At 40.5% G+C, this 22,518-nt stretch overlaps 1 protein-coding gene across 1 annotated transcript in view; it reads left to right on the top strand.

Moving 5' to 3' along the window:
* Window positions 1-22,518, top strand: part of atrnl1a (attractin-like 1a) — a 301,564-nt gene that overhangs the window by 137,434 nt on the left and 141,612 nt on the right. The window contains exons 23-25 of the mRNA XM_066679153.1: window positions 13,153-13,247; window positions 14,995-15,073; window positions 16,644-16,801. Of these exons, the coding sequence (XP_066535250.1) occupies window positions 13,153-13,247; window positions 14,995-15,073; window positions 16,644-16,801 (332 nt within the window). The remainder of the gene's footprint in view (window positions 1-13,152; window positions 13,248-14,994; window positions 15,074-16,643; window positions 16,802-22,518) is intronic.

Below are 22,518 nucleotides of genomic sequence, written 5' to 3'. Positions count from 1 at the left end.
TTTCCCTGCAATTACGCACTTATACCACAAGAGGGAATTTGTCTTCCTCTGTTTTGGGGGCGTTTTGAATTTCCCTCCTTAGTTTCAGCTCCGCCCCTTAAAAGGGGTTCGTTCCTTTCTGAATACGCGTTCAGTTTAACTGGAACAGCTGACAAGAGCAGATGGCTCTTCACACAAGCCGTATTTTCGGCTGTCTAATAACCTCCCAATCGCCTAGCGCGCGATCTCGTTATTAACGCTGGTAGCGACCCAGTTTAAAACGAACGGGGGTATTCGGTTCGGTGGTCTCTCGCCGGGATTCGCGGCCAAGGGGTCGAACCGAAGGCAAAGTCTTAAAAGCGGAGTTTCGCGCTATTTAGACGTGCCTAAGGCCTCAATTTAATGCATGCAAAATGGCGCAGAGCCGCGCTCTTTCAAAAACAACCAAGCTTATTTTCTAACCGGTATATATCACAGAACAGTTTTTCAGCAGTAACAAACACAACACGAAATTACCCACATCAAGCTTTGAATCTCAATCGTTATTCATCAACACACACAGTGAAAAGTATTTCATAAACCCAAGCTGATATTCAGTGTTTTGCAGTTTGCTCATTAAAAAGCCTTTTTCCTGCCTCGCGTGGGCGCCAATAAAATATATATATTTTATATGTAGTGGATGTTGGTCATACACCCCGATACATATATATATAATTTTATAATTTGTTTTATAGCCTTGACCTTATTCAAACTCCTCCAACCTCTGATATTTGACTTAATGATATTAATTAAGATTTATAATTGGTTTAAGCAATTAAAACATTAATAATTAGTTTGAGAATGAATAATAATCATGCTAAATGAGTTCTTCAGGATTTTCAGAAATTCTAATGAATAAATTGCAAACACTGTGACTTCAAATAATGAGAGTTTTATTAATAAAAAGAAGATATTTAGTTAACATAGCACAACCTTGTAATCTCACGGTGTCCGGCAGGGGGAACTGATTTTGACCTTAAGGTGAGCTAGGCACTTCTAACTTGTGACTAAGGTTACTAACTAAGGTTTAATTAATGCAGAATTTATCAAGAACTTAATTCGGTGTTCAGCTCTGGAAGTGCATAAGTTTAGCTTACTTTTCGTCGGGTTTTTACCACTCGTTTGGATGCAGAGGCTCTTTGGAATCCTGGGAATGGAGGCGTCTCACTTAGTCTCGCGGTTCTTACCGCAGAAGCGTCCAGGCTGGTTTAGCGTGGAGGTCTTTCTTGTTGATTGAGTTGTCTCGGGCGTACCCGGAGGGTGATGACGCAGGCGGCAGGATCCTCTCTTCGGCCTTCGGTCCGGAGTGGGAGAGTCCAAAATATGGACGTTTAGACGAAAGTTCGCTGGTTGCTGCAGCTCCAGAACTGAAAAACCGCTTCAATAAACTCACTTATTCTAAGACTCTATGGTACCTCGGCAGTGTTTCCTTATTCTGGCCACGAATAAGTTCCCCTGCTTCGATTAGTCGTGAGATTAAACTTAGGTAGGTAATAAACATAAACAAGATTAAAAGAAAAGAAAGATATTCAAATTATTCGACTTATTAGTTAAACTTCATACTCTTAGCTAATTTCGAGACGTCTCTCGTAAGCTTTTCTGAAGTCTCTGAGAGGGTTCCTTTGTTTCGTTGTCGGCGTGGAAGAGACAGCGTTTCTTTGTTGTTTAAGGTTTCTCGGATCTCCTCGTGGTCCTCTCCTTTTTTAGTGGTCCGTTACTTTGTAGAGTCCTCGCGACTCTTCAAACTTCGAACTCCTTGTCTGTCTTGCTGTTTGTCCTTTTCAAGGCTGGCGCGGTCACGCCCTAATGGGAGGCGTCCTCTTTCTGATTGGACGCGAGTCCAGACTCACGTGACTCTCGTGAGGGAGAGAGAGAGAGAGAGAGTAGGAGGAGGGGGTTTTGACTCTGTGATTCATACATAAGGAATATGAGTTTCTCGTATCAAAATTCTTATACCTGTTATCAACCTATAACAATGAGTACATTGGACTATTAATATCAGACATTTACATAAGGTCCCATCTTGAGTACATTGTTCACGTCCAATTCGTGATGATACGCTGAAAAATAAAACATTAATCCATTTTCTCTCATTCAGAGACAAAACTGATCTTTGTAATAGAAACAATCGGCATTATACATCATTTCATTAGAAGGTAGGCATTCATCTGAGGGTACAGAAAGTGACATTCATACGTTCGTTTATACACAAATAATCAGAGTTTGATTATTTTCCGCTATTGTTTTCCAGCGACTCCGAGCGAGGCGTAGTTTCGCCAGTGTCCATTTGGTGTCGCTGTTGATTCGTGCTTCAGCTGTTGGTTCACGGGAGTTCACTCGAGGTCACTTTGGTTTGAACATCTGTTGATCTCCGTGAAAGATAAGGATTAGACATTTAGGTGCCATTGTCATAAAAACGGGCCGTAAAAGCTCTCTTCTTTGTTTGAGGTTCCTGTCTCTTTAAGTTAGTTATCTCGACAGTTCCTGTTAGTTAAAAGAGAGAAGGGGGGTGTTGGGGCCATGTGTTACTTAAAAGGGTTCTTTTGATGTCTTTAGATTGGGTGTGTGTGTGGGGGCTGCTATGTTGCAGACGAAAAGTCTTCTGCAGACTGGAAAAGTTTTAATTCAAAACTTTTCATTTCTTGATTGTCCGATATTCATATTTGGCTCATACTCCACTACATCTGCATGGGTTTCCTCCGGGTGACTGTCTGTGAGGAGTGTGGTGTGTTCTCCCTGTGTCTGCATGGGTTTCCTCCGGGTGACTGTCTGTGAGGAGTGTGGTGTGTTCTCCCTGTGTCTGCATGGGTCAGGTGGATTGGTGACTTAAAAGTGCCCATAGGTGTGAGTGAATGTGTGAGTGTGTGTCACCCTGTGTAGGACTGGCGCTTTGCATTGGTTACAGACAATGATGTATGGATGAAAAAAAAAGAGCTCAATTACACAAATGCAAACATTCTTGACTAAAATGCAATTTCTTTGTTTCATGAAAAAACCTCTTCAAAACCATATTAACTTTCAAATACATAGGTAGTTAATTCTGTTGTTTATTATAAAAAGCAGAGGAGGAGGACAGGAGGGAACCATTGTAGGAATATTGCATTGCCCTTTGCAGGCAGACCTTGAAGCCCTGCACTAATTTCTGAGCAGCTCTGTACAAAGTTCTTTAGACATGAGGGTGTAATGTTATGAGCAGTCTTATAAACCAGACAGATATTTTAGTAATAGATGATTTGATTATCTTCCCCCATGTCTCAGTGGGTTTCCTCCAGGTGTTCCAGTTTCCTCCCACAGTCCAAAAACACACATTCGTAGGTGGATTGGCGACTCAAAAGTGTCCGTAGGTGTGAGTGTGCATCCAGGGTGTATTCCTGCCTTGCGCCCAATGATTCCAGGTAGGCTTTGGACCCACCGCGACCCTGAACTGGATAAGGATTACAGATAATAAATGAATGAATTTGATTATCAAGATTCAATAATTTTTTAGAGAGCTTTTGAAATCATTTGCAAATGATGATATAGTTGTGAATTCGTGGCAAACATTGTAGGCTGTTTATAGTGTTTCGTGTGGTTTAATGATCATCTTAAAAGCCTGAGACTAGCAAGACATGCCATAAAAGAAATGAGAAAAACTAGTTGAGTTAAATAATGTCCTAGAGGCTTCCACTGCAAGTGAATTTCTAATATCCCTCAAATTAAGGATCATAATTTTTTTTTTAATCTTAACCCCACATGCCATGATCTCAGGATAATCCATTTGTTTTAATCGTTTTCCCAACATTCAGAGTTCTACAAGAATTGCTAAGATTTAACAACATTATGCATTTCTTGAGATAATTTGGCAGGAAATTACACTGCAGGAATTCCATGTGTATACAGGACTGTCCTTAGCATAGATCTGAATATCAACAGCACAGCATACTGATTGCTGATCATTTATTTATAAGCTGAGTAACAAACGTCCTAGGTTAGAACCCTGTGGGACTCCAATGGCACACACTTTAGATGAAAACATATAATTAATTTGCACACATTGTGGTTGACCAGATAAATAATAGTGTACCCAGATAATGGATAATAATCCAGATAATATGATAGTTTCTAAAGAGAAACCAAAACTTATCATTTTTGACGTAAACAACAAGTTTGCAAACAACTTGGTGAGCAGCAAAAAAGATAAAACTTTCAATGTGCTCTCAATTGCTTCCATCCCACCTGAGAGAGCTCTCTGGCGGCACACTATCCATTCTGATTACAGCCATTCCGGATAAGCCTGATGTATCCAGACAGCACCTTTATTTGTTTAATGGCAGCAGAGTCATCAATAAACTTGTCTGCTCTCTTCACTTATCAGTATTGTGTTTTACTCTGTCAAACATACACGCAAATATTTGGACCCTTTTGTTATGGATGGGTCATTACTGAGGCATTAGTGGGTTGCCTAAACATGTGCTATCTCAAAGATAAGAGACTTATTTTTAACAGTGGATTAAAAAAGCCACTTCAGCTCATCCGCATTTTATTGGATGGTGCACCATCCCTCCAGAGAACAACGTTTCACCGCTCCACAAAATAATGCCAGAGTTGTTTACACACTCTAGGCCATGCTTGGAATTTTAGCATTGGTCATTAGCCCTGACAGTAACTGCAAATTCTAAGGATTTGTCTCAGCAAGTTTTGCTTTAGCTTAGGCCATCTATCCATAATCATAGCTACCTGACCCTGTGGATTGCCTATTGCACTGTCATCCCTGTGAATGATAGTTGGGCCTCACGCCATGTGGTTTTGTAGAATACTCACTGCTTGATCTCAGACCTCCTGCACAACAGCTTGTGACCTACACATGCATCTTTAATGATATATGTCAAAGCAAGTCATTTTCAAAATTGAAACCCCGACCATGCTTCGGACTATTAAAAGTACCTGTCAGTCAGATTCATTCCAGATCATATGGACACACAGGGTCAAGAAGGTCTTTAAACACAGTCTGATATTCAGTAGTCTTTATCCTGGAAAGATGGACCACCATTTTACTCTGATTGGACACTGACTGCACAATAAAGCACTCCAAACGTGTACTAACCAAATGATTGTTTTATCAGAAACACCACCATTTCTTTTTAGTTTTTAATTCTAGACCGAAGCACATCTGTTGCAGAAGAATGGATCAACACCCTATCTCTTGTCCATTACTGGAAACAGACATTGCACCCGTGCTGAACAAATTTTGGATGGTGGATAATTGTCACAACCAAAAAAAATTCCTAAACCCAAGGTGAATATTGTTAGCAAACAATGCAAATACAAATTAATCATTGAAGAATGATAATAAAGAAGATAAGACTGATAATAAAAGGATAATCACTCACACCTGTGGGCAATAAATCTACCAGAATGCTTTGCATGCTTTTTTTATTTTGGACTCAAACACATTGAGAGCATGCTTTATATACAATATACACATAAGAGGACTTCATTAGAAGGAAATATATTACAATGTAAGAAATTATACGCTATGACTTTCATCTAATCCTAGTTCAAAATCTCTACTCCTTAAAGCTGTCACTTAAAGGAACACTATGTAGTATTTTAACCTTATAATTACAGCTTCAAAATAATTGAGATGCTCCACTGACCTGTAGGGAGACTACAGCCTCTGTTATTGCTGCTCCTGGCTCAGCACTTCAGAAACTGCACTATGTAACTTTTAAAGGAATGTAGGAAACCACCCCCTCTCTCCTCCTCATGACTGATTTCAGTACTTTGCTGTAAAAATTCAATTACACTAGGGGGAGCCCCAGGAGCAAAGAAAAAAACCCAATCGTAGTTACTTTAAGAGGACACTGTCAAAAGCAGCAGATTTTCTCCAGCCTCACATATTATCGACCTGTCACAACTGTGTTCATCACCAGTCAAACTCCACTTCCTTGAGGCTTTGGGACCCAACTGGACAGTTTTCATACACTCACTAATGCAACCAATTAGAAGGATGGATCACGGTCTGACTGAATGAAGCTAGCTGTGAACCCTGAGGGCCCACCAGTGATCCCCCACCGTGGGGCTTGATGTTCATAGGCCTCATTACAGGCTAATTTAACCAGCCGCTAACACGCTAATGTCAGCGATGACAAGGCTAAACACTAGGGCCATCAAACACAATAAACCTAATGATGATGACAACGCTGCTCATCACTGGAGTGCATTATGACTGAATTAGTGTCTTGACCACAACTAAAGTGAATAATGCCAGTTCAGTATCTGCATCACTGCGACTCACTGACCACGCTCAAGATTTATTTTCACATTAACCACAACATGTGCAAAGATTTAAAATGAATGAATGAATGAATGGTTGCTGATATTCTGTTGTACAATTATTTTACTGGGCCACTGGACACCAGGTCTAAGACTGTGAAGCCTCCCAGCTTTGGACTGTTGAGAAGTGGAACTGTTTTTTATGGAGTCAAGGGATGAGTCTGGGATGAGTGGGAAGTCTTGGCAACCCAACTTTTTGACAACAGCAGATCAACTGGATTTTTCATTGAATAATTTGCTTGAGAATAGTGCGAAATGTGTTTTTGGCTGTCATGTCCAATTACAAGGCAATCCCACTACCCAGCTCCACCCACACAGCAAATTATCCAGCAAACACTATTATTGTTAAAGCAACACTATTAATGTTAAATTAACACTGAGAGTACTAAATTAATTACACTAACAGTGTTGATATAACACTGGTGAATTTGCTGTGTGGGTGGAGCTGGATAGTGGGATTGCCTTGTGATTGGACATGACAGATGAAGCGTCTGTGCATAGTGTGCAAAAGTCTCAGATGGAAAGTACTGACTAAATCTCTCACTGAGGTTTTTAGATGCTGAAAGATAAGGGCAAATATTCTGACTTTACTTTTGAAAGTTTCTGACCGTAGGCCCAAATAGTAGGCCACCGTAGCTCCAGATATGACCAAGGCCCACCCGGACAACCACTGTTAATTCACAGTAAGTTGGAGCTGGTGCGTGAGGGAGAGACACAAGACACACAAGACACTGCCTAATTTTTATAAAGTTGTGTTGCCCCCTTTCAACCAAGTGAAAGTAAACCTCCCCCAGATTTCCACACTCTAAACTGGACCTGTGCTTTTACCTATGCCACCGGTTGTAAATGCCTTGGAGCTGAAATTATTTGGGCTTTGCTGCCAGTTCATTGTTGGCCACATCCCTGTTCTGTTTTTATTTTTATTTTTGTTAGCAACGTCAGAATATATTTGACAACATCTCTGACAAAGTCAGACAGCACACCAGGGTGCCATGCAATCCTGATTGAGAAAGGCTGATCTAGAACTTTCCATCCAAATCAAATCCTTACTAGTGTCTAGTCTAAAGCCTTCTCAGAAGAGGAGAAGCTGCAAAAGGGAACAAAACTCCTCCTGAAAAGATTTTAGTCCAAATGATGAATGAACAAACACTGGAACAAAAGACTTTGGGTAGAACAATAGAACACAAACATTGTGGTAGAATAGTTATTGATCAGCTACACATGGTGTGCCATAATTATTGACGTTGCTACAAACTGGAGTTCAAGCAGGCAGCATGATCAGAGAGAACACAAAGGAGATTGTTGATCTTCATAAATAAAACAAGACAAGTAAACAAATTGCTCCACGCTACAACAGAATGTCCATATTTGTGCTGCTGGAGAATTGTGTGGGGTCCAGATGTACAGTTACATCATACCTTCATGCCAATAGATCAGACATACACAGATTAGCCATAACATTTAAACAATCTCCTTGTTTCTACATTTATTGACCATATTTTTAGCTCCACTGTTCATAGAGGAGCACCTCATACTTCTACAATTACACACTGTTGTACAGATCTATCTGCATGTTATTTTTCCCATTTTCATCCAGGACGCCAACAGAGCAGGTATGATTTGGGTGGTACGAGTGGATCAGACACAGCAGTGCTGATAGAGTTTTTAAACTCTGTGTCCACTCACCGTCCACTTAAACACTCCTCCCTCGTTGGTCCACCTTGTAGATGTTAAGTCAGAGACAGTAGCTCATCTGTCGCTGCACAGAGTGTGTCGGTCGTCCTCTAGTCCTTCATCAGTGACACAGGACGCTGTCGGCTGGATGTTTTTGGTTGGTGTACCATTCACAGTCCAGCAGCGACACTGAGGGCTATAAAAACTCTAGTAGCACTGCTGTGGGCCTGATTAAATGGACAATGTGTGTAGAAACAAGATCATAATGTTATGGCTGTAATTAGAGAGTTTTTGGAACTGTAGTTGGAGATTTCAAATAAAAGTGATGTAAAGTTTTGTTAGCTGAGTTTATTAGCTGACCATTTACAGCTAAAACATGCAAATCCTTTCAAGGACTCAACAATAAGCAGACTTCAGTGAGATAAGAGCTAAGATAAGTTGAGTCCAGGATAATTCACGAATTCTTATCACAGTGTAAATTGGTAGAAAACCACACTTTTCCTACCATTAAGCCATTTGCATAAGTCTGTGTGTAAGGATTGTTATCCTGAAAAAAAAAAACTCCACTGGTCATTTGCGATGGTGTGGAATAATAGGAGAGCCTTAAGCCAAGCTCTACTGGACGACATGCAACACTGGCTACTCGCTCATTTAGCCAATAGTCGCAATACGATGAGGCAATAAATGCTGACAGTTATGAAACATCTCCTCTAGTGGAAGACCAGTGGAGCTAATGAGCAGTTCTTAACAAAGCCCCTCACTCTGCATCAGCATCAACACTCTCACACATACAGGCATATTTATGCATACAGATTCTAATGAGGGGACAGAGTGTGTCCATCATCACCTCAGGCCTGTCATCAAGACCTAATCAAGCTCTTTGCGCGAACGCCCGAACACCATATGAACTGTACTGTCAATGAAATGAAAAAAGTTGTAACTGACACCAATGTCTTAATATCCAAGGAGCATGACATTCCATAATATGCCTAATTATATTTCACCTATGTAACCACACAAGGTTTCCACTTTATAGGACAGAAACCTTCTGGATCTACGTTTTAAATAAATTAATCAGTGGCCAGGGCGGCATGGTGGTGCAGCAGGTAGTGTCGCAATCACCTAGCTCCAGGGACCTGGAGGTTGTGGGTTCGAGTCCCGCTCCGTGTGACTGTCTATGAGGAGTTTGGTGTGTTCTCCCTGTGTCCTTTAACAAATGTTCTTGCAGTAGAACGTCACAGATATTAATGTACATCCACTGATCATTTAACATTAAAAGCCAATGATATCGCACTGTCTTTGTTAATTATATTGTCACTGATGGGCTGCAAGGTGGTACAACATGTAGTGTCACTTCTACATAGCAGTCCTGAGTTTGAGCTTCGGCCTGGGTCATTGTCTATGAGAATTGTGATGCCTGTGAGAGTTTCCAAGGGGGAAAATATCCTCTGTTTTGTTCCAGTCTATCAAGAAATACTGGTAGGTGAATTGCCCAGACGTGTGTGTGAGAGAGAGAGAGCGAGAGAGGGGTAGTGGGTGAGTGTGTAATGTTCCTGCCCTGTGCCCAATGGTTCTGAGTAGGCTACGGACCCACCATAACCCTGATCATAATGAATCAGTTATAGAAGATGAATTCTTGGAGTGAACGGGTCACTGGTCATTTTGTGTGCCTATTAGTACACAATGACCCCTACAGTTTTAAACATGCTGTATCTCTAACAGTAATTTACCTTAAAATAGTTGATATTCCTCCTGTTTATTTCACCTTGTTATAATTCTCTGTCAGTCCTGCAGAAGGGCTGGAATTGCAGAAGCCAAAAGTAATATAATTCTCTGTATTTCAGCTGCAAAAAAAAGTCAATGGGCCATGAGAGGAAATATACATTTTACATCAATCTATTATTTCAGTTCTGAGGGGGTCTTAGGCTCTAAAAAAAGGCAATTCCTCATTTTCTCATCTATTCTTATTACAAAGAGGTGAATAATCTAAATTGGGGATAATAAAGTTTGTGGTTGCAGACGTTAAATAAAATCCCCAGGTTCTTTCATCTCACAGCTTTGTAACTTGGAGATAGCATTAGTTGTGAAGGTAGGCCTTAGGCTGGAGGATGTGTAATGTTACTGATGTTTAGATTTCCTTAAGCCTTTCAGGTAAATGAGTTCAAATGTAATCATTCATAGAATCATATTGTTGACAGATGAGATCAGGGAATGTAGTTTAGTGTCAGCTCTTCCATCTCACATTTAATGAAGGTGATTTGGGCTTTTTTGTGTGTGTGTAATAACCAGAGAACTAATTTCATTTAGAAGCAATTTGGTTTGAGTAATTTTTTTTGCGTGGTTTGCCTGTATTACATTCCCATACAGTAAGATTTCTCTTTGGATTAGATTTACAAGTCACACTCGTAATAGTTGTTGTTGTTGTTTCAATCATCACTCATCCTTGAACAGGCTCAATGCAAAGTAGCAATTTGCCATGTGTCAGGTGTAATCCCTTTGGCTGTGTTTGTACCATGAGTCTGCATCAGAATGGAAAACATCAGATTAAGTGTTTTGCTGCATATTCAAAACACATCTGTGTCACTTAGGAAGACAAAAGTCAGGCGTGAAGCCCATTTTACCTGCCATCGGAAAACTCTGATGATTTAAAATCTATGTTGATTCACACTTGGACCATTTCACGTCTGAGTCTGTGTAAACAAACCCGTGTCAGCAGAATCTATAATTCACCGATTTAGTCTGAGTACAGTTTTTGTGGTCTACTTTGGGTACCACAGTTCCAGCCACCGGCCCCCCATAAGGAACCCTGCAACCTGAAAACCTTTGCAAGGAGAAACGCAAACATGGCGGAAAAGGTTGGCCTTGCCCTTAAGCAGGGGAATGCCTTGGGACCTGCAGAACCCATATATGCAGTCCTTAAAGAGAACATTGGTAGAGCATTGGTGCAATTTGATTCATATGCCAACTCTTAAAGTTGGTGGACTCTCAAGATTCAGCAAAGTGAGGTGTTCCTATGCTTAAGGACAAGGCTGCCCTGGTTCATCTAGGTTAGTGTTTTCCTATTGAAAGAAGCCCCTTTCAAGTTCATATGGATCTGGGGGGTGGATCTGTGCTGTCACAATCAGATCATTGTTTCCCATGTGATGATTTTTTTTTTTTATGGTGACTTTTTGGTCATATACAGATGTGTCAGAGCATCCCATTAAATATGTCAGTGATTTCCAAGAAAGATTATACAAACTTGGTAGGAAATTGAACACCTACAGTATATCTGCAGTAGAAATTGTGTCAGCAAACTTTAGGACATATATAAGAATGGGTGAAAACACCAGGGACTCTGTGTGGACAGTTAGTTACCTCAAAATGTGTATCTGAGCAACAGAAAACTGTACATAACACCAACAGAAACCCTTATGATCAACTCCCTTTTGGGTTCTCCTATTCTTGTGTGTCCCTTTCATGGGATACAAAGAAAAAATTATCTAACTCTCTGAAGTTTACTGAAGACCCTTTTGGGATAAACAAAGCAATGCTGTCAGCTTGAGGCGAGAACATGAATACAAGAGACAGCGAGAGAGAGGAATAAAAAGAGAAAAAGAAATAGATGGTGCCTTTGATCTGATCTGGACTAATGCTGCTAACTCTGCATGGCTGCTGAACAAAACACAGTTTCAGTATTTGTCAGACACAATTTCCTTCCATCGCTCACTTTTTTTTTTGTGCACTTCTCTAAAGGAGTCACTTACGGCTTCTTACTTACACTCTTCTTGGACAGTTGTGGCCGTACCTGTTTTACTCATATTGTTCACTATGGCCTCATTTGTTAAAATCTATGACCAGCTCCTCATTGTGGAAGTGGGCAGTCAACTTGACTTGGGCTTTAGTAACATGCAGCAGAAAGACCAGGTTTAAGGTACGTTGGGTAACACAACTTGTCTTTAAGAGTGGACTGGGGTTGATTCCCTATTCAGGAACTCTGAGCCCCAGAAAGCCTTTCAGACCCAAAGCAGACAATCTGGCCCTAAAGCTGAAAAGCTGAAGTGATTTTAGAATTCTTAATATTTCTTGAGAAACAATTCTGAAAAAGGAAGTTGTCTCAACCACCTTATCTCACCAATGTCCCCCTGGACAATGCAACTCCAGCCAATCCATCCATGCCTCACCACACATCAGCTATTAGGTACAGAGGTGACAAGAGGGAGTGGGCGAGACATAGTGACAGATTTACCTGGACATTGTGTTAAAACACAGGGACATGGGCATTGCGATACACACAGACCACAAGGGTAGTGCCCCCTGTTGGTCCCACCAACACCACTCCCAGCCGCCGCCCAAAATTTTCCTCATAGGTCTCAAAATCGAGTACCGGTCCAAACCTGCCAGGCTTCAGTGGATTTGCATATTCTGGTGTTCAGGAGCTATGGCTGCTGGCTAGCGTGTGTGAGATGATGTGTATGTTATGACACTCAACCCCTCTTTATAGCCTCAGTACACCAGCTATGAGTCACATATGATCTCGTGGTGAAGCTGAATGGAAGGGCTAGACACTACAGAGTCAGGAACTGTTTGAACCATATTTTTATACGGATATGTCACAAAGATATAAATAAAAACATCGGTATTTTTCACACTTTTCACTATTTCACAGGCTGTATAGATACTCTAGGGTTTTTATTAATTGACAGTATTCTGCTCTTTCTCAGCCCAATATGCTTGCTCAGTTCAAATCCTAATGCAGGTAATTTAGCTGATTTTTTTTTTCAGCTGTGCATGCAGATGTGTCAAGGGCAAGTCAATGCCCTCTCTGATAAAAGGGCTGCGCAGCTAACGTGAACACTGACCTGATGGAGAATCGAATCAGCCCTGTCTTTTTCATCTGTGAGCTTTAATCAGCCTCTGTCTCTGAGATGGACAGAGTAGCTGACCTTCAGTTACTCTTTCAAATGTGCAATGTCAGAATATCTGCCGTGGCACTGGTCATTCTTCAAATTTTCCAAATAGCTTCACAGTGAGACTTTACAGCAGGGGTCAGTTGGCTTACTGCAATGCTCCCATTGGCATACAGGGGCTTTTGAATACTCTTGGAAAATTCTGAATGTATTTCTACTGTAAGTTCATATGTTTTATGCCTCCTTTCTGCTTCAGATCAACTTCTGATGGACTACCACTTCACCTTCAGTCTTCTGCAGGAGGATGATCGCCACTACACAGCCATTAACTTCATGGCCTCTCCAGATCAGGTCAGTGGCCTGGGTTTAGAGTTTGTTTAGTGGACTGACACATTGATTTCAAAACATGTTTATTTCAGAGTTATGCCATTCAAAAGTTTGGAATCAAATGTTAAAAACCTAATCATGCTTTTATTGTCACTGCACACAACATACAATGAAATTGTGTCTCTGGTTTTAACCTGTTGGTGACAGTGGAAAACACACACATACACAATAGTGCAAAGCCACCCAAGCACCCAGGGAGCAGTTCGGGGTCAGGTGCCTTGCTCGAGGGCACATCTGCCATGGATGTTGAAGGAGAAGATAGCACAGTTCTTTCACTATACAGTTTCACTTTAATACAGTTGGATTGCTTCACTTCTAAAATTTGTAAAAAATAAATTAATAAATAAAAAATCAACATCAACTCATTCATTCGTTCATTCATTCATTATCTGTAAGCGCTTATCCAGTTCATGGTCGCGGTGGGTCCAGAGCCTACCTGGAATCATTGGGCGCAAGGCGGGAATACACCCTGGAGGGGGCACCAGTCCTTCACAGGGCAACACAGACACACACACTTTTTGTGTCGCCAATCCACCTACCAACATGTGTTTTTGGACTGTGGGAGGAAACCGGAGCACCCGGAAGAAACCCACACGGACACGGGGAGAACACACCACATTCCTCACAGACAGTCACCCGGAGGAAACCCACGCAGACACAGGGAGAACACACCACACTCCTCACAGACAGTCACCCAGAGCAGGAATCGAACCCACAACCTCCAGGCCCCTGTAGCTGTCTGACTGCAACACTCCCTGCTGCACCACCGTGCCAGCCCCAACATCAACTCAGCTTCATAGTAATTTATAGAACATTATCATTTCATTTTTGTCAGGATACCTCTGTTTTGGTTCAGTGTTTTCCCTCCTGTCTCCTTTAGCCACGCCCCACACCTGTGAGTTCTTCAGCAGTCAGGTGCTCACAGGTGTATACACTTACACCTTGTTATATAAGCCCTGTCCTGTTAGTCAGTATTTGTCGCTCATTGTTTGCATTTGTTTTTCTGTCCCTGCGTGTCTCTTTGTGTATTTAATAAACAGTCCATCTTTGCAGGTGCTCCAGATTCCACCTAGTCCAAAAACATGTTGGAAGGTGGACTGACTGTGATACTGTCCACTTTTGTGAGTGTATGAGTGTATGTAACTCTGGGATGAAACAGTGAGATGCTCACTGCCTTGCACCCAGTGGTTTCAGGCCCAGAATACACTGGTCAGTATGAAGTGGTTACAGAAAATGAATGAATGTTACTGGTATAGGATCTATATGGTATATTTTGAATTGAAATTCAATACATTATGTCCCTTCTGTGAAATCCTTCTGAAATGGAAAATGGCTTTAAAGGAACACTAAGTAAAATTGGTTTATTTGCTCCTGGGACTCCCCCTAGTGCAATTCATTTTTACTGCACTGTACTGAAATCAGTCAAGAGCTGAGGGGCGTGTGGTGGTGGTTTCCTACTCTCCTCCACAATTTACTTAGTGCTGTTTCTGCAGTGCTGATCCTGTAGTAGCAACCACAGAGGCTCTATTTTCCTGTTTACAGGTGTGTGAAGCATCACAATGATTTTGAAGCTGTAATATTAAGGGAAAATTATTGCATAGTGTTCCTTTAAAGGTACAGGCTGAAGAAAATAGAATAGCATTTTCAAAGTCCTCTAATTATTGAATGTCAGAGCATTATTACTTTGTGTTTTCATGCTTCATATCAACAGCTCAATAAGAATCTGGAGATGTTTATCAACGCATCTGACAGCTTCAACCTCAACATCACATGGTCCCTCAGCTCAACAGGTAAAGTGTGTGTGTGTGATCATTTGTATTTCATACAATACATCATGTTGGAAAAACGAAGTAGCAAAAATAGGGAAATGATTCTTTTCTAAAAGTACAGTTCAACTGTTTTGAATTTGTCCGTCGAGGCGTTGGAGAAGTGTTTCTGTGATTTCAATTAAGATAAACGTCTAGCCTGTGCAGAAGTAATATCTAAAGCGTAAGATTTTTCATTTTGTTTCATTCTGAAGGAACTCGAGGGCTGGAGAATATGCCGGAACAATTACAGTGTGTCTTCTGGGCAAAGATAAAACCAAGCAGACTAATTTTTGCTTAAGCTGTCTCCAAGTACTTGTCATTAGAATATTACATTTGATAAGTGTCTTAAAAGACCTTTGCCTGAAATACTGAAATATCACACTCATTATTTTACACATCTTTAAAGTCAGTAGGTATTGAGAAGAACCCATCAGTAAGGCGCTGTGTACATACTGTGATGAGTTTCCCACTCTTTATTTTCATATTTAATAATGCGTGGCTGATGTATTGGTAATAGAGGAAGCATGAGTAGATTAAGTGAGTGTGTATTTGTCGGTGGTCAGAGACGGCTGCACTGAACACATTAACAATTCAGATGGACGTTGGCACTGTGCCAGGAATGGACCACTTTCTCCCTGTCCTCTGATACTCTTTATATGAATGCAGGGAATTTCTACTGCAGAGGTGGGACAATTATATCACCTTAGCTCAGTGCATTTGATTCCATGCCATTGCTCAGTGTTCATCTGTGTCTCGTTGAATCTTGTTCACCAAGGCTGAAATTAAAGTGGTAATATTCATGAAAACCAAATTTGTTTGAGTATATGAGCGCATTAATTTGTGTTTCAGGAATCTACAAACCCACCAACACCTGTTAGTTTTATGGGAAATAAACAAGTCCTTCAGCTGAAGTCATGTGCAGAGACTTTAGACTAGTCCCGCCACCGGAGGCTCTCCAACCAGTGCTGGAATCATGTTTATGTGCCCAAGAACAAGGTTAAATGGAACAAAACAGGCCAATCAATGCATGGAGAAATAAAAACACTGAGAAAACAAGAACAGAGAAGAAAGAGTACAGAGCAAAAACAACAAAAATCCAGAGCTTCTGCTCCTTGCACACAGCAAATTCTCCAGTGTCAAATCAACACTCTTAGTGTTAACTTAACACCGAGAATGGTAAATTAGTGCACTGACAGTGTTAATTTAACACTAATAGTGTTGATTTAACACTGGTGATTTTGCTGTGCAACTCACTGCTGTGTGTTTGGTTCTGAGTGAACAGCGAGTGGCTCATTATTATTTAAAGGAACAGTCACTGAAACTAGCCACTCTGACCAGGGCTGTTTATACAGGGCAATAATGCTGCTGTGGTGTTTGTTCCTTGTGGTGTTTTGACCAAAGCAGGCAACAGATGGTGTCCCCTTGTGGAAAATCTGGGAGAATATGTCCCCTTTAAAATGTGTTTTTTAGTAAATGTTTGATGTATGTAATTTTAGATTAATATTTAAATGTTTAGTCAGTTTTGCTCCACTATTATTTTATGTCCTCACAGCTGGAGTGGTCTTATTGGACGAATACACAATAGTGTCCAAGAACGGCATTAAAGAATATAAAATCACCTTCTCCTCGGAGAGATTTGGCTTCAGTGCCAACCCAAATATCACCTTCTACGTCTATGTCAGCAGCTTCTCATGGCCAATCAAAATCCAGGTAAGAACTCTCTCATGCCCTTTAAACCTGTCTTTAAACCCCTTAAACCAAGTCTGTAAATCTCAGAGTACAGTGGTCAGTATTTTTACAACTTGTTCTCTGGCTTCTGTATCTGTCCTGTTATTTTAAAATGGACCTTATCATGAACACACTTCCCAGTACACAGGCAAAGACCAGCAAACCTGTTGACTTCACACATAAAACAGAAGCTAATGGACAGTTACCTCAGCATAATGTTCCTCTACACATGAAGAAAACACTACTTAAAACTTCTTTTATGTTTTTGAAGGCAACACTTTTTCTGAGTGCAGTACAATTACAGCCTTCAGCAATTTCTTAAAATGAGGAACTTAAACTGTTGATTTTCCATATAATTAAGAGTTAAGGGTATAAGCAAAGGCCCTGTGAAGGACTGGCGTCCCCTCCAGGGTGTATTCCCGCCTTGCGCCCGATGATTCCAGGTAGGCTCTGGACCCCCCGCGACCCTGAACTGGATAAGCGGTTACAGATAATGAATGGATGGATGGATGGTATAAGCAAAGTCATTGAAAGTGATGTGAAATGCTTAGTTCTAGAGAAACTTCCAGAGTCAGGAATGTTCAGTGTTGGCGATAGGAACCAGACATCTGAAGAATTTAATCTCAAACTGAATCTTATTTAGTCTCAAGTTTCATGAAATGGTTTTGAACAGACAGCCTGAAGCCTGAGACATGGTTTAACAACAGGTTCGAAAAACAATGTTTGCCCTGTGATTTAATGATCGAACTAAACTGAACAAAGGGAGTTATTAAAAAAAATATATATGTATATTTTCTGTGGGCTGCCTAAGTCTGAAAACATGGGATAAAACCTTCTGATTGTATGCTGCATCTTACGAGCGTGGGGACTTTAGAACTGTCCCGCCCCCTCATCTGAGTCTGTCCAATCATAGAGCGGGACCCGCATTTGTGAGTGCGCAAAGAAGAAGTTAAACAGGTGGAGAAATAAGAGCACTGAGCAAAACTAGAAAAAATAGGAATAAGGTATTTATTCCATCCAGCAGATGACAGTGTGAGGACTGTGCTGAACTCTGTGATCTCATGTAGTTGTGTTCCCTAAAGTATTCGGGTGATGATACTGTGGCTTGTATCAGAAGGTGGTGAAGCTGTGTCCTGTTTACGTCATCTGCGAATCAATAGCAGCTCTGAACTGTTCTCATTAAAACCCTTATATTGGAATAGCGTAGAGATGAGATTGAAACACGAGTCCATAATTACCATGATGAGCCCAGCAGCACGCTCTATAGCTTACTCTCTGTAACCTGAGACTGTCCCTCTGTGTCCTTCATGTCTCATAGGTATGTAAACAGAGAAGAGGGACCATAACTGCTGCAGCTGTATCGGTTACGGCTTCTAGCATTTATACTTCCCTTACTGTGCTGGAATTATATTCCTGAAATTGAAATGCTCATATCCAACATTTGGAGTGATAACTGTCATGTTTCTTTGCTACTGAAATGCAGTTAAGCAATATGATTATTTATATAGCAGTTAAACTGAACTGAATCTGGGCTTTCCCTGATTTGTTAATTTGTATAAATATAAATCAAATGGAAGCAAGATTAAACACATTTTCAAATTCATACCATAAAATATCTGATATCTGTTTTCTTACAAATATGGAATTGTTTGAAAGTGTCATCTGCACTTTCCAAAATATTCTTCCGGTGAGTGATATTTGTTTATTTGGTGTTTGGTAATAACGCCTGTAGAGGGCAGTGGTGAGTTGGAACTTCCATTAATTTCATGGCAATGAATCCTAACTTTATCCATAAATACTACTTCCCTAACATTTCTACAGATCTTTGGCTTACAATGTAATAAATATTATGTAACAATGTGACATAATACATAATTCACAATCAGTGAAGCTGATTATGGTATGGTATGATTATGTTATGGTGCTTTTCAACCGCATGGGTCCGGCTCTACACGACTGAACTCGGCTCGACTCGGGTCACTTAAAGCTTTTCCACTGGCACAGTTCCTTCGCGAAGTAGAGCTGGTGATGTTGCAAAACCCTGTCTCTTATGGAAATTGCTGGCTTTGAAAACTACAACAATGACGGCAAAGTCAGGCACTGTTTATTCATTGTGCCTGACATTGTGCTATTCATTCGTGTGTTGTTTGCACTGAATATGGCCCCAGTTCTCACAGATAAGTTTTACTTGTTGCACGTTTGGCTTTCACTGGAAATTTTTGTCGACCACCGGCCCAAGGAGCATATAAACCTCTTCAAAACACCTCGAAGTAAAGTCATGACCTGCTGTTGTGAGTCCGATAAATAAATGTAAAAGCTGCTGTTATGTAAGAGATTTTTCTTGCTGGATTGAATGAGCTCTGCATTTAATGGTGATCGACATATCTCTCTGACCAGTCAATGCTCTGCAAGGTTTACACATCACCATTTAGTAACTACTCTGCACGGTTGGAACCCAGGTGAGCTGGGACTGAAAACTAACCTGGTTCCAGGGACCAGGACCAGATTTGGCCAGTGGAAAAGCAAAAGAGCCAGGCCGAGTCGAATCATATAGGTTTGTGTGTGCTGTACTGATACGTGAGGGGATCAGACACAGCAGTGCTGATGGAGTTTTTAAAGCCAACAGCATCTTGTGTCTAAAATGGTGGACATGTGGAGTGATGTGAAGAACAAGGACTACAATCTGCCCTCCTGTGTGGTCAGTAGAGCTGATAAAATGGACAATAAATGCAGAAAGGCGAGGTCAATTTGATGACATATGAGACTTGGGGCCTTGGGTTTTACTGTGTAGGTAAAAAAATGCTGACCAAGGAAGAACGCTGTTTTTCAGGGTTCAGAATGAACTGCCTTTTTCTCTCTCTGAGAAACGTAATGCTGTGCTACAGAGTAATACATCATAACATAAAACAGGCAAACAAAAATGTTAGTTCTGCCTTGTATGGATGGGGAGATGTGTGCTAATTAATTGTCTTCTAAGTACTTAAGCCTATAGCCTGATTATTAGCCTCTGTGTATCTATGAATCCATCATGTGATTATCGGGTTTCTTTCCGCTTCTGGGAGCGCACACAACCTCTGCTCCTCAAGCTCCACCACTAATGACTCCAGCCCAGCAGAGTCCTTCTCAAACACAATTAGATTAATTCTGTCTGCATGACCCACTCTCTTCCCCCTGCAACATTGCCCATCTCCTCCGCTGATCATGGTTTTCCAATGCACACACTCAGTGGCTGGTGTGTACTTTCTGTCCTTAATCAGACACAGTCATAAACATTAGTGAAGTCAGGTTCTGATGACGTGGTTGTGGTGTGTTAGTGTGTGTTGTGGTGGTGCGAGCGGGTCAGTCACAGCCGTGTTGCTGTAATATTTAAGCACTGGATCTATTCACTGTCCATTCTCTTAGACACAACTATTCATTCTGCATCACATATACCATCCCAACTCATCCCACAGGATTTGAAGGGAGCTCCATTACACCAGAGAACACAGTTCCAATCTTCCCCTGCCTGATAATGGGGCGTTATACACTTGTGCACAACATCACTGCTCAAAATAGTTCTTTGATATTTTAGATAAATATAAATGTGCATAGTAATTGTACTTCTTTATTTTACTGTAGATGTAGTTCAGTGTTATTATTTGTTAGGAGTGTGAAACGATCCAGTAAACACTGGGTTTAGGGGGATGTCTAGGCAGAGCTTTACCAGCTTATGGCACCATATTTGATTTCCTCCCAATGTGTGATTGGTTAGTACATTCATCCCTGCCTTTTTTGGATGGTAACCAATTAAATGCATTCTGCCACAAAGGCAACACTGCCTTCATAACCACAATGAGTAGTGATTTACCACACAAGCCACTGTACCACTCTAACTTGCATTTGCCATTGAACATGGTGACCTTCTTCAAAACTAAATCTTGTTTTGGTTCCTGGGGGAGGTAAAAAGTAGTGGATTTGTGTTCTTCTCAGTCACACTCAGTTGCATTGAAATACGGCGCTGCTTCAGATAATTGAGTACAACTTATTTCCAGAGAATATTGTCCATTTTTACATAAATAAGTGAATAATAACAGTTTCTAAATTAGTGCTGATGATGACAATAGCAATTACTTCAGTGATTATTATCTCTGAAACATTATTGCAGCCCCCCTACGAATAATACACATTATTTACAACTGACTTAACAAACAAAAACATAATAAAACATGACAGCAGTCATTAACCCTCTTGAATCCATTCCTTTGAGTAAGTGTTAATTTATTTTTTTGAATTACCGAAGAAGATAAATTTGCATGGCAGCACTAATGTCAGAGATATTCTCAACATAATGAAATTAAAATAAAGTCATAAGCCTAAAATCCTGATTTTCTTTTATCTCTGTGCAATGACAGTGTGGATGGGAAACCACAGGGTGGTGAATATTTTTACTGTAAATTGTGATGGCATGGTAAAATATGGACAAAACATCCTGCTGTGATTACATTACTAAAAAATACATTTATGTTCATATAAATGAGTGTTGTCACGTAAACACATCTATCACAAAACATTATTTTAAATGAATATACTTTAGATGAATTAGATGTTTATATAATTATCACTTTAATTTCTAATATATTCATTTCGCCTTTTTGCAGTTTGTGTTGCTCTGGTACAAATCTAGTTCTGCTGCACTTTATAAAGCCACTGCCCACTTCAAAAGACACACCTACGTTGTTGTTTCACCTTGTAGATATAGTCAGAAGCAGTAGCTCTTATTTTGCAACACATTTTGTGCTAGACCTATTCAGGATATGACACTGAGTTGTTTTGAAACTCCAGGAGCACTGCTGTGTCTGATCCACTTGTAATAGCTTACTGCATATTGTCACTGTCCAAAGAAAAATATGTATGTCCAAAATATTAACTCTGCCGAAGAAGGAAAAAAAAAAAATGAACGTCAATGTATAAAATAATTAATTCCAAGTATTTCTGGAGCATGTCTATTGGTCCATTCATCATGTTATCTACCCACAGTGTGAAGGACAGCTGCTGGGTTAAAAGGATGTACTAAACTTAAAGTTGACAACAAATGGAGACAATTTGGAAGCAGGCTGAAAAATATATGCAGATTTGCACAGAACAGCAGTCTGTAACTTCAGCACTCACAAGTGAACTTATATATTCAATAGACCTGAGGAAATGGACATTTTTAATTACATTAAAAAAAAATGTCTTAAATAAAGCAAAATAAGTTAAAATTCTTGGATTACTGAACATTCATTGCATTCACTTTTGGGGCTTTTGCCTTTAATATTAGAAAATGCCTACATACTCATACACTAACCCTATATACCCTTCTCTACATAGTATATCCAGTACTCACAAGGGCAGGTGTTAGAATGTAGAGGATAACAACACTGCCATCCACAAAATGCCCTAGAATACAATTCCTATTTCGGGCAGTGAGATGAATCTATCAAATGTAGTATGCAGTATTTACTAGTGCAGAGTGCTGGACACTCTTGTTGTAATTCAAACAAAGCCCTTGTCTCTCCTTGTTTAACTGTCCTGTCTGGGTCCAGTCTGAGCTGATTGGATGACTTGTGCTCAGTGGGCTGGACAGTGGGACTCTGGGAGCAGGAGATTAACCCTGATTTGATTTTCAGGGGAACACAGAAGTCACTTATTTTCCCCCTGTAGCGGACATGATTAAGCAG

Source organism: Hoplias malabaricus, chromosome 8 (assembly GCF_029633855.1).
Source record: "Hoplias malabaricus isolate fHopMal1 chromosome 8, fHopMal1.hap1, whole genome shotgun sequence".
NCBI lineage: Eukaryota > Metazoa > Chordata > Actinopteri > Characiformes > Erythrinidae > Hoplias > Hoplias malabaricus.
The sequence above is the reverse complement of the archived record's forward strand: the minus strand, read 5'-3'. Positions and strand labels throughout refer to the sequence as shown.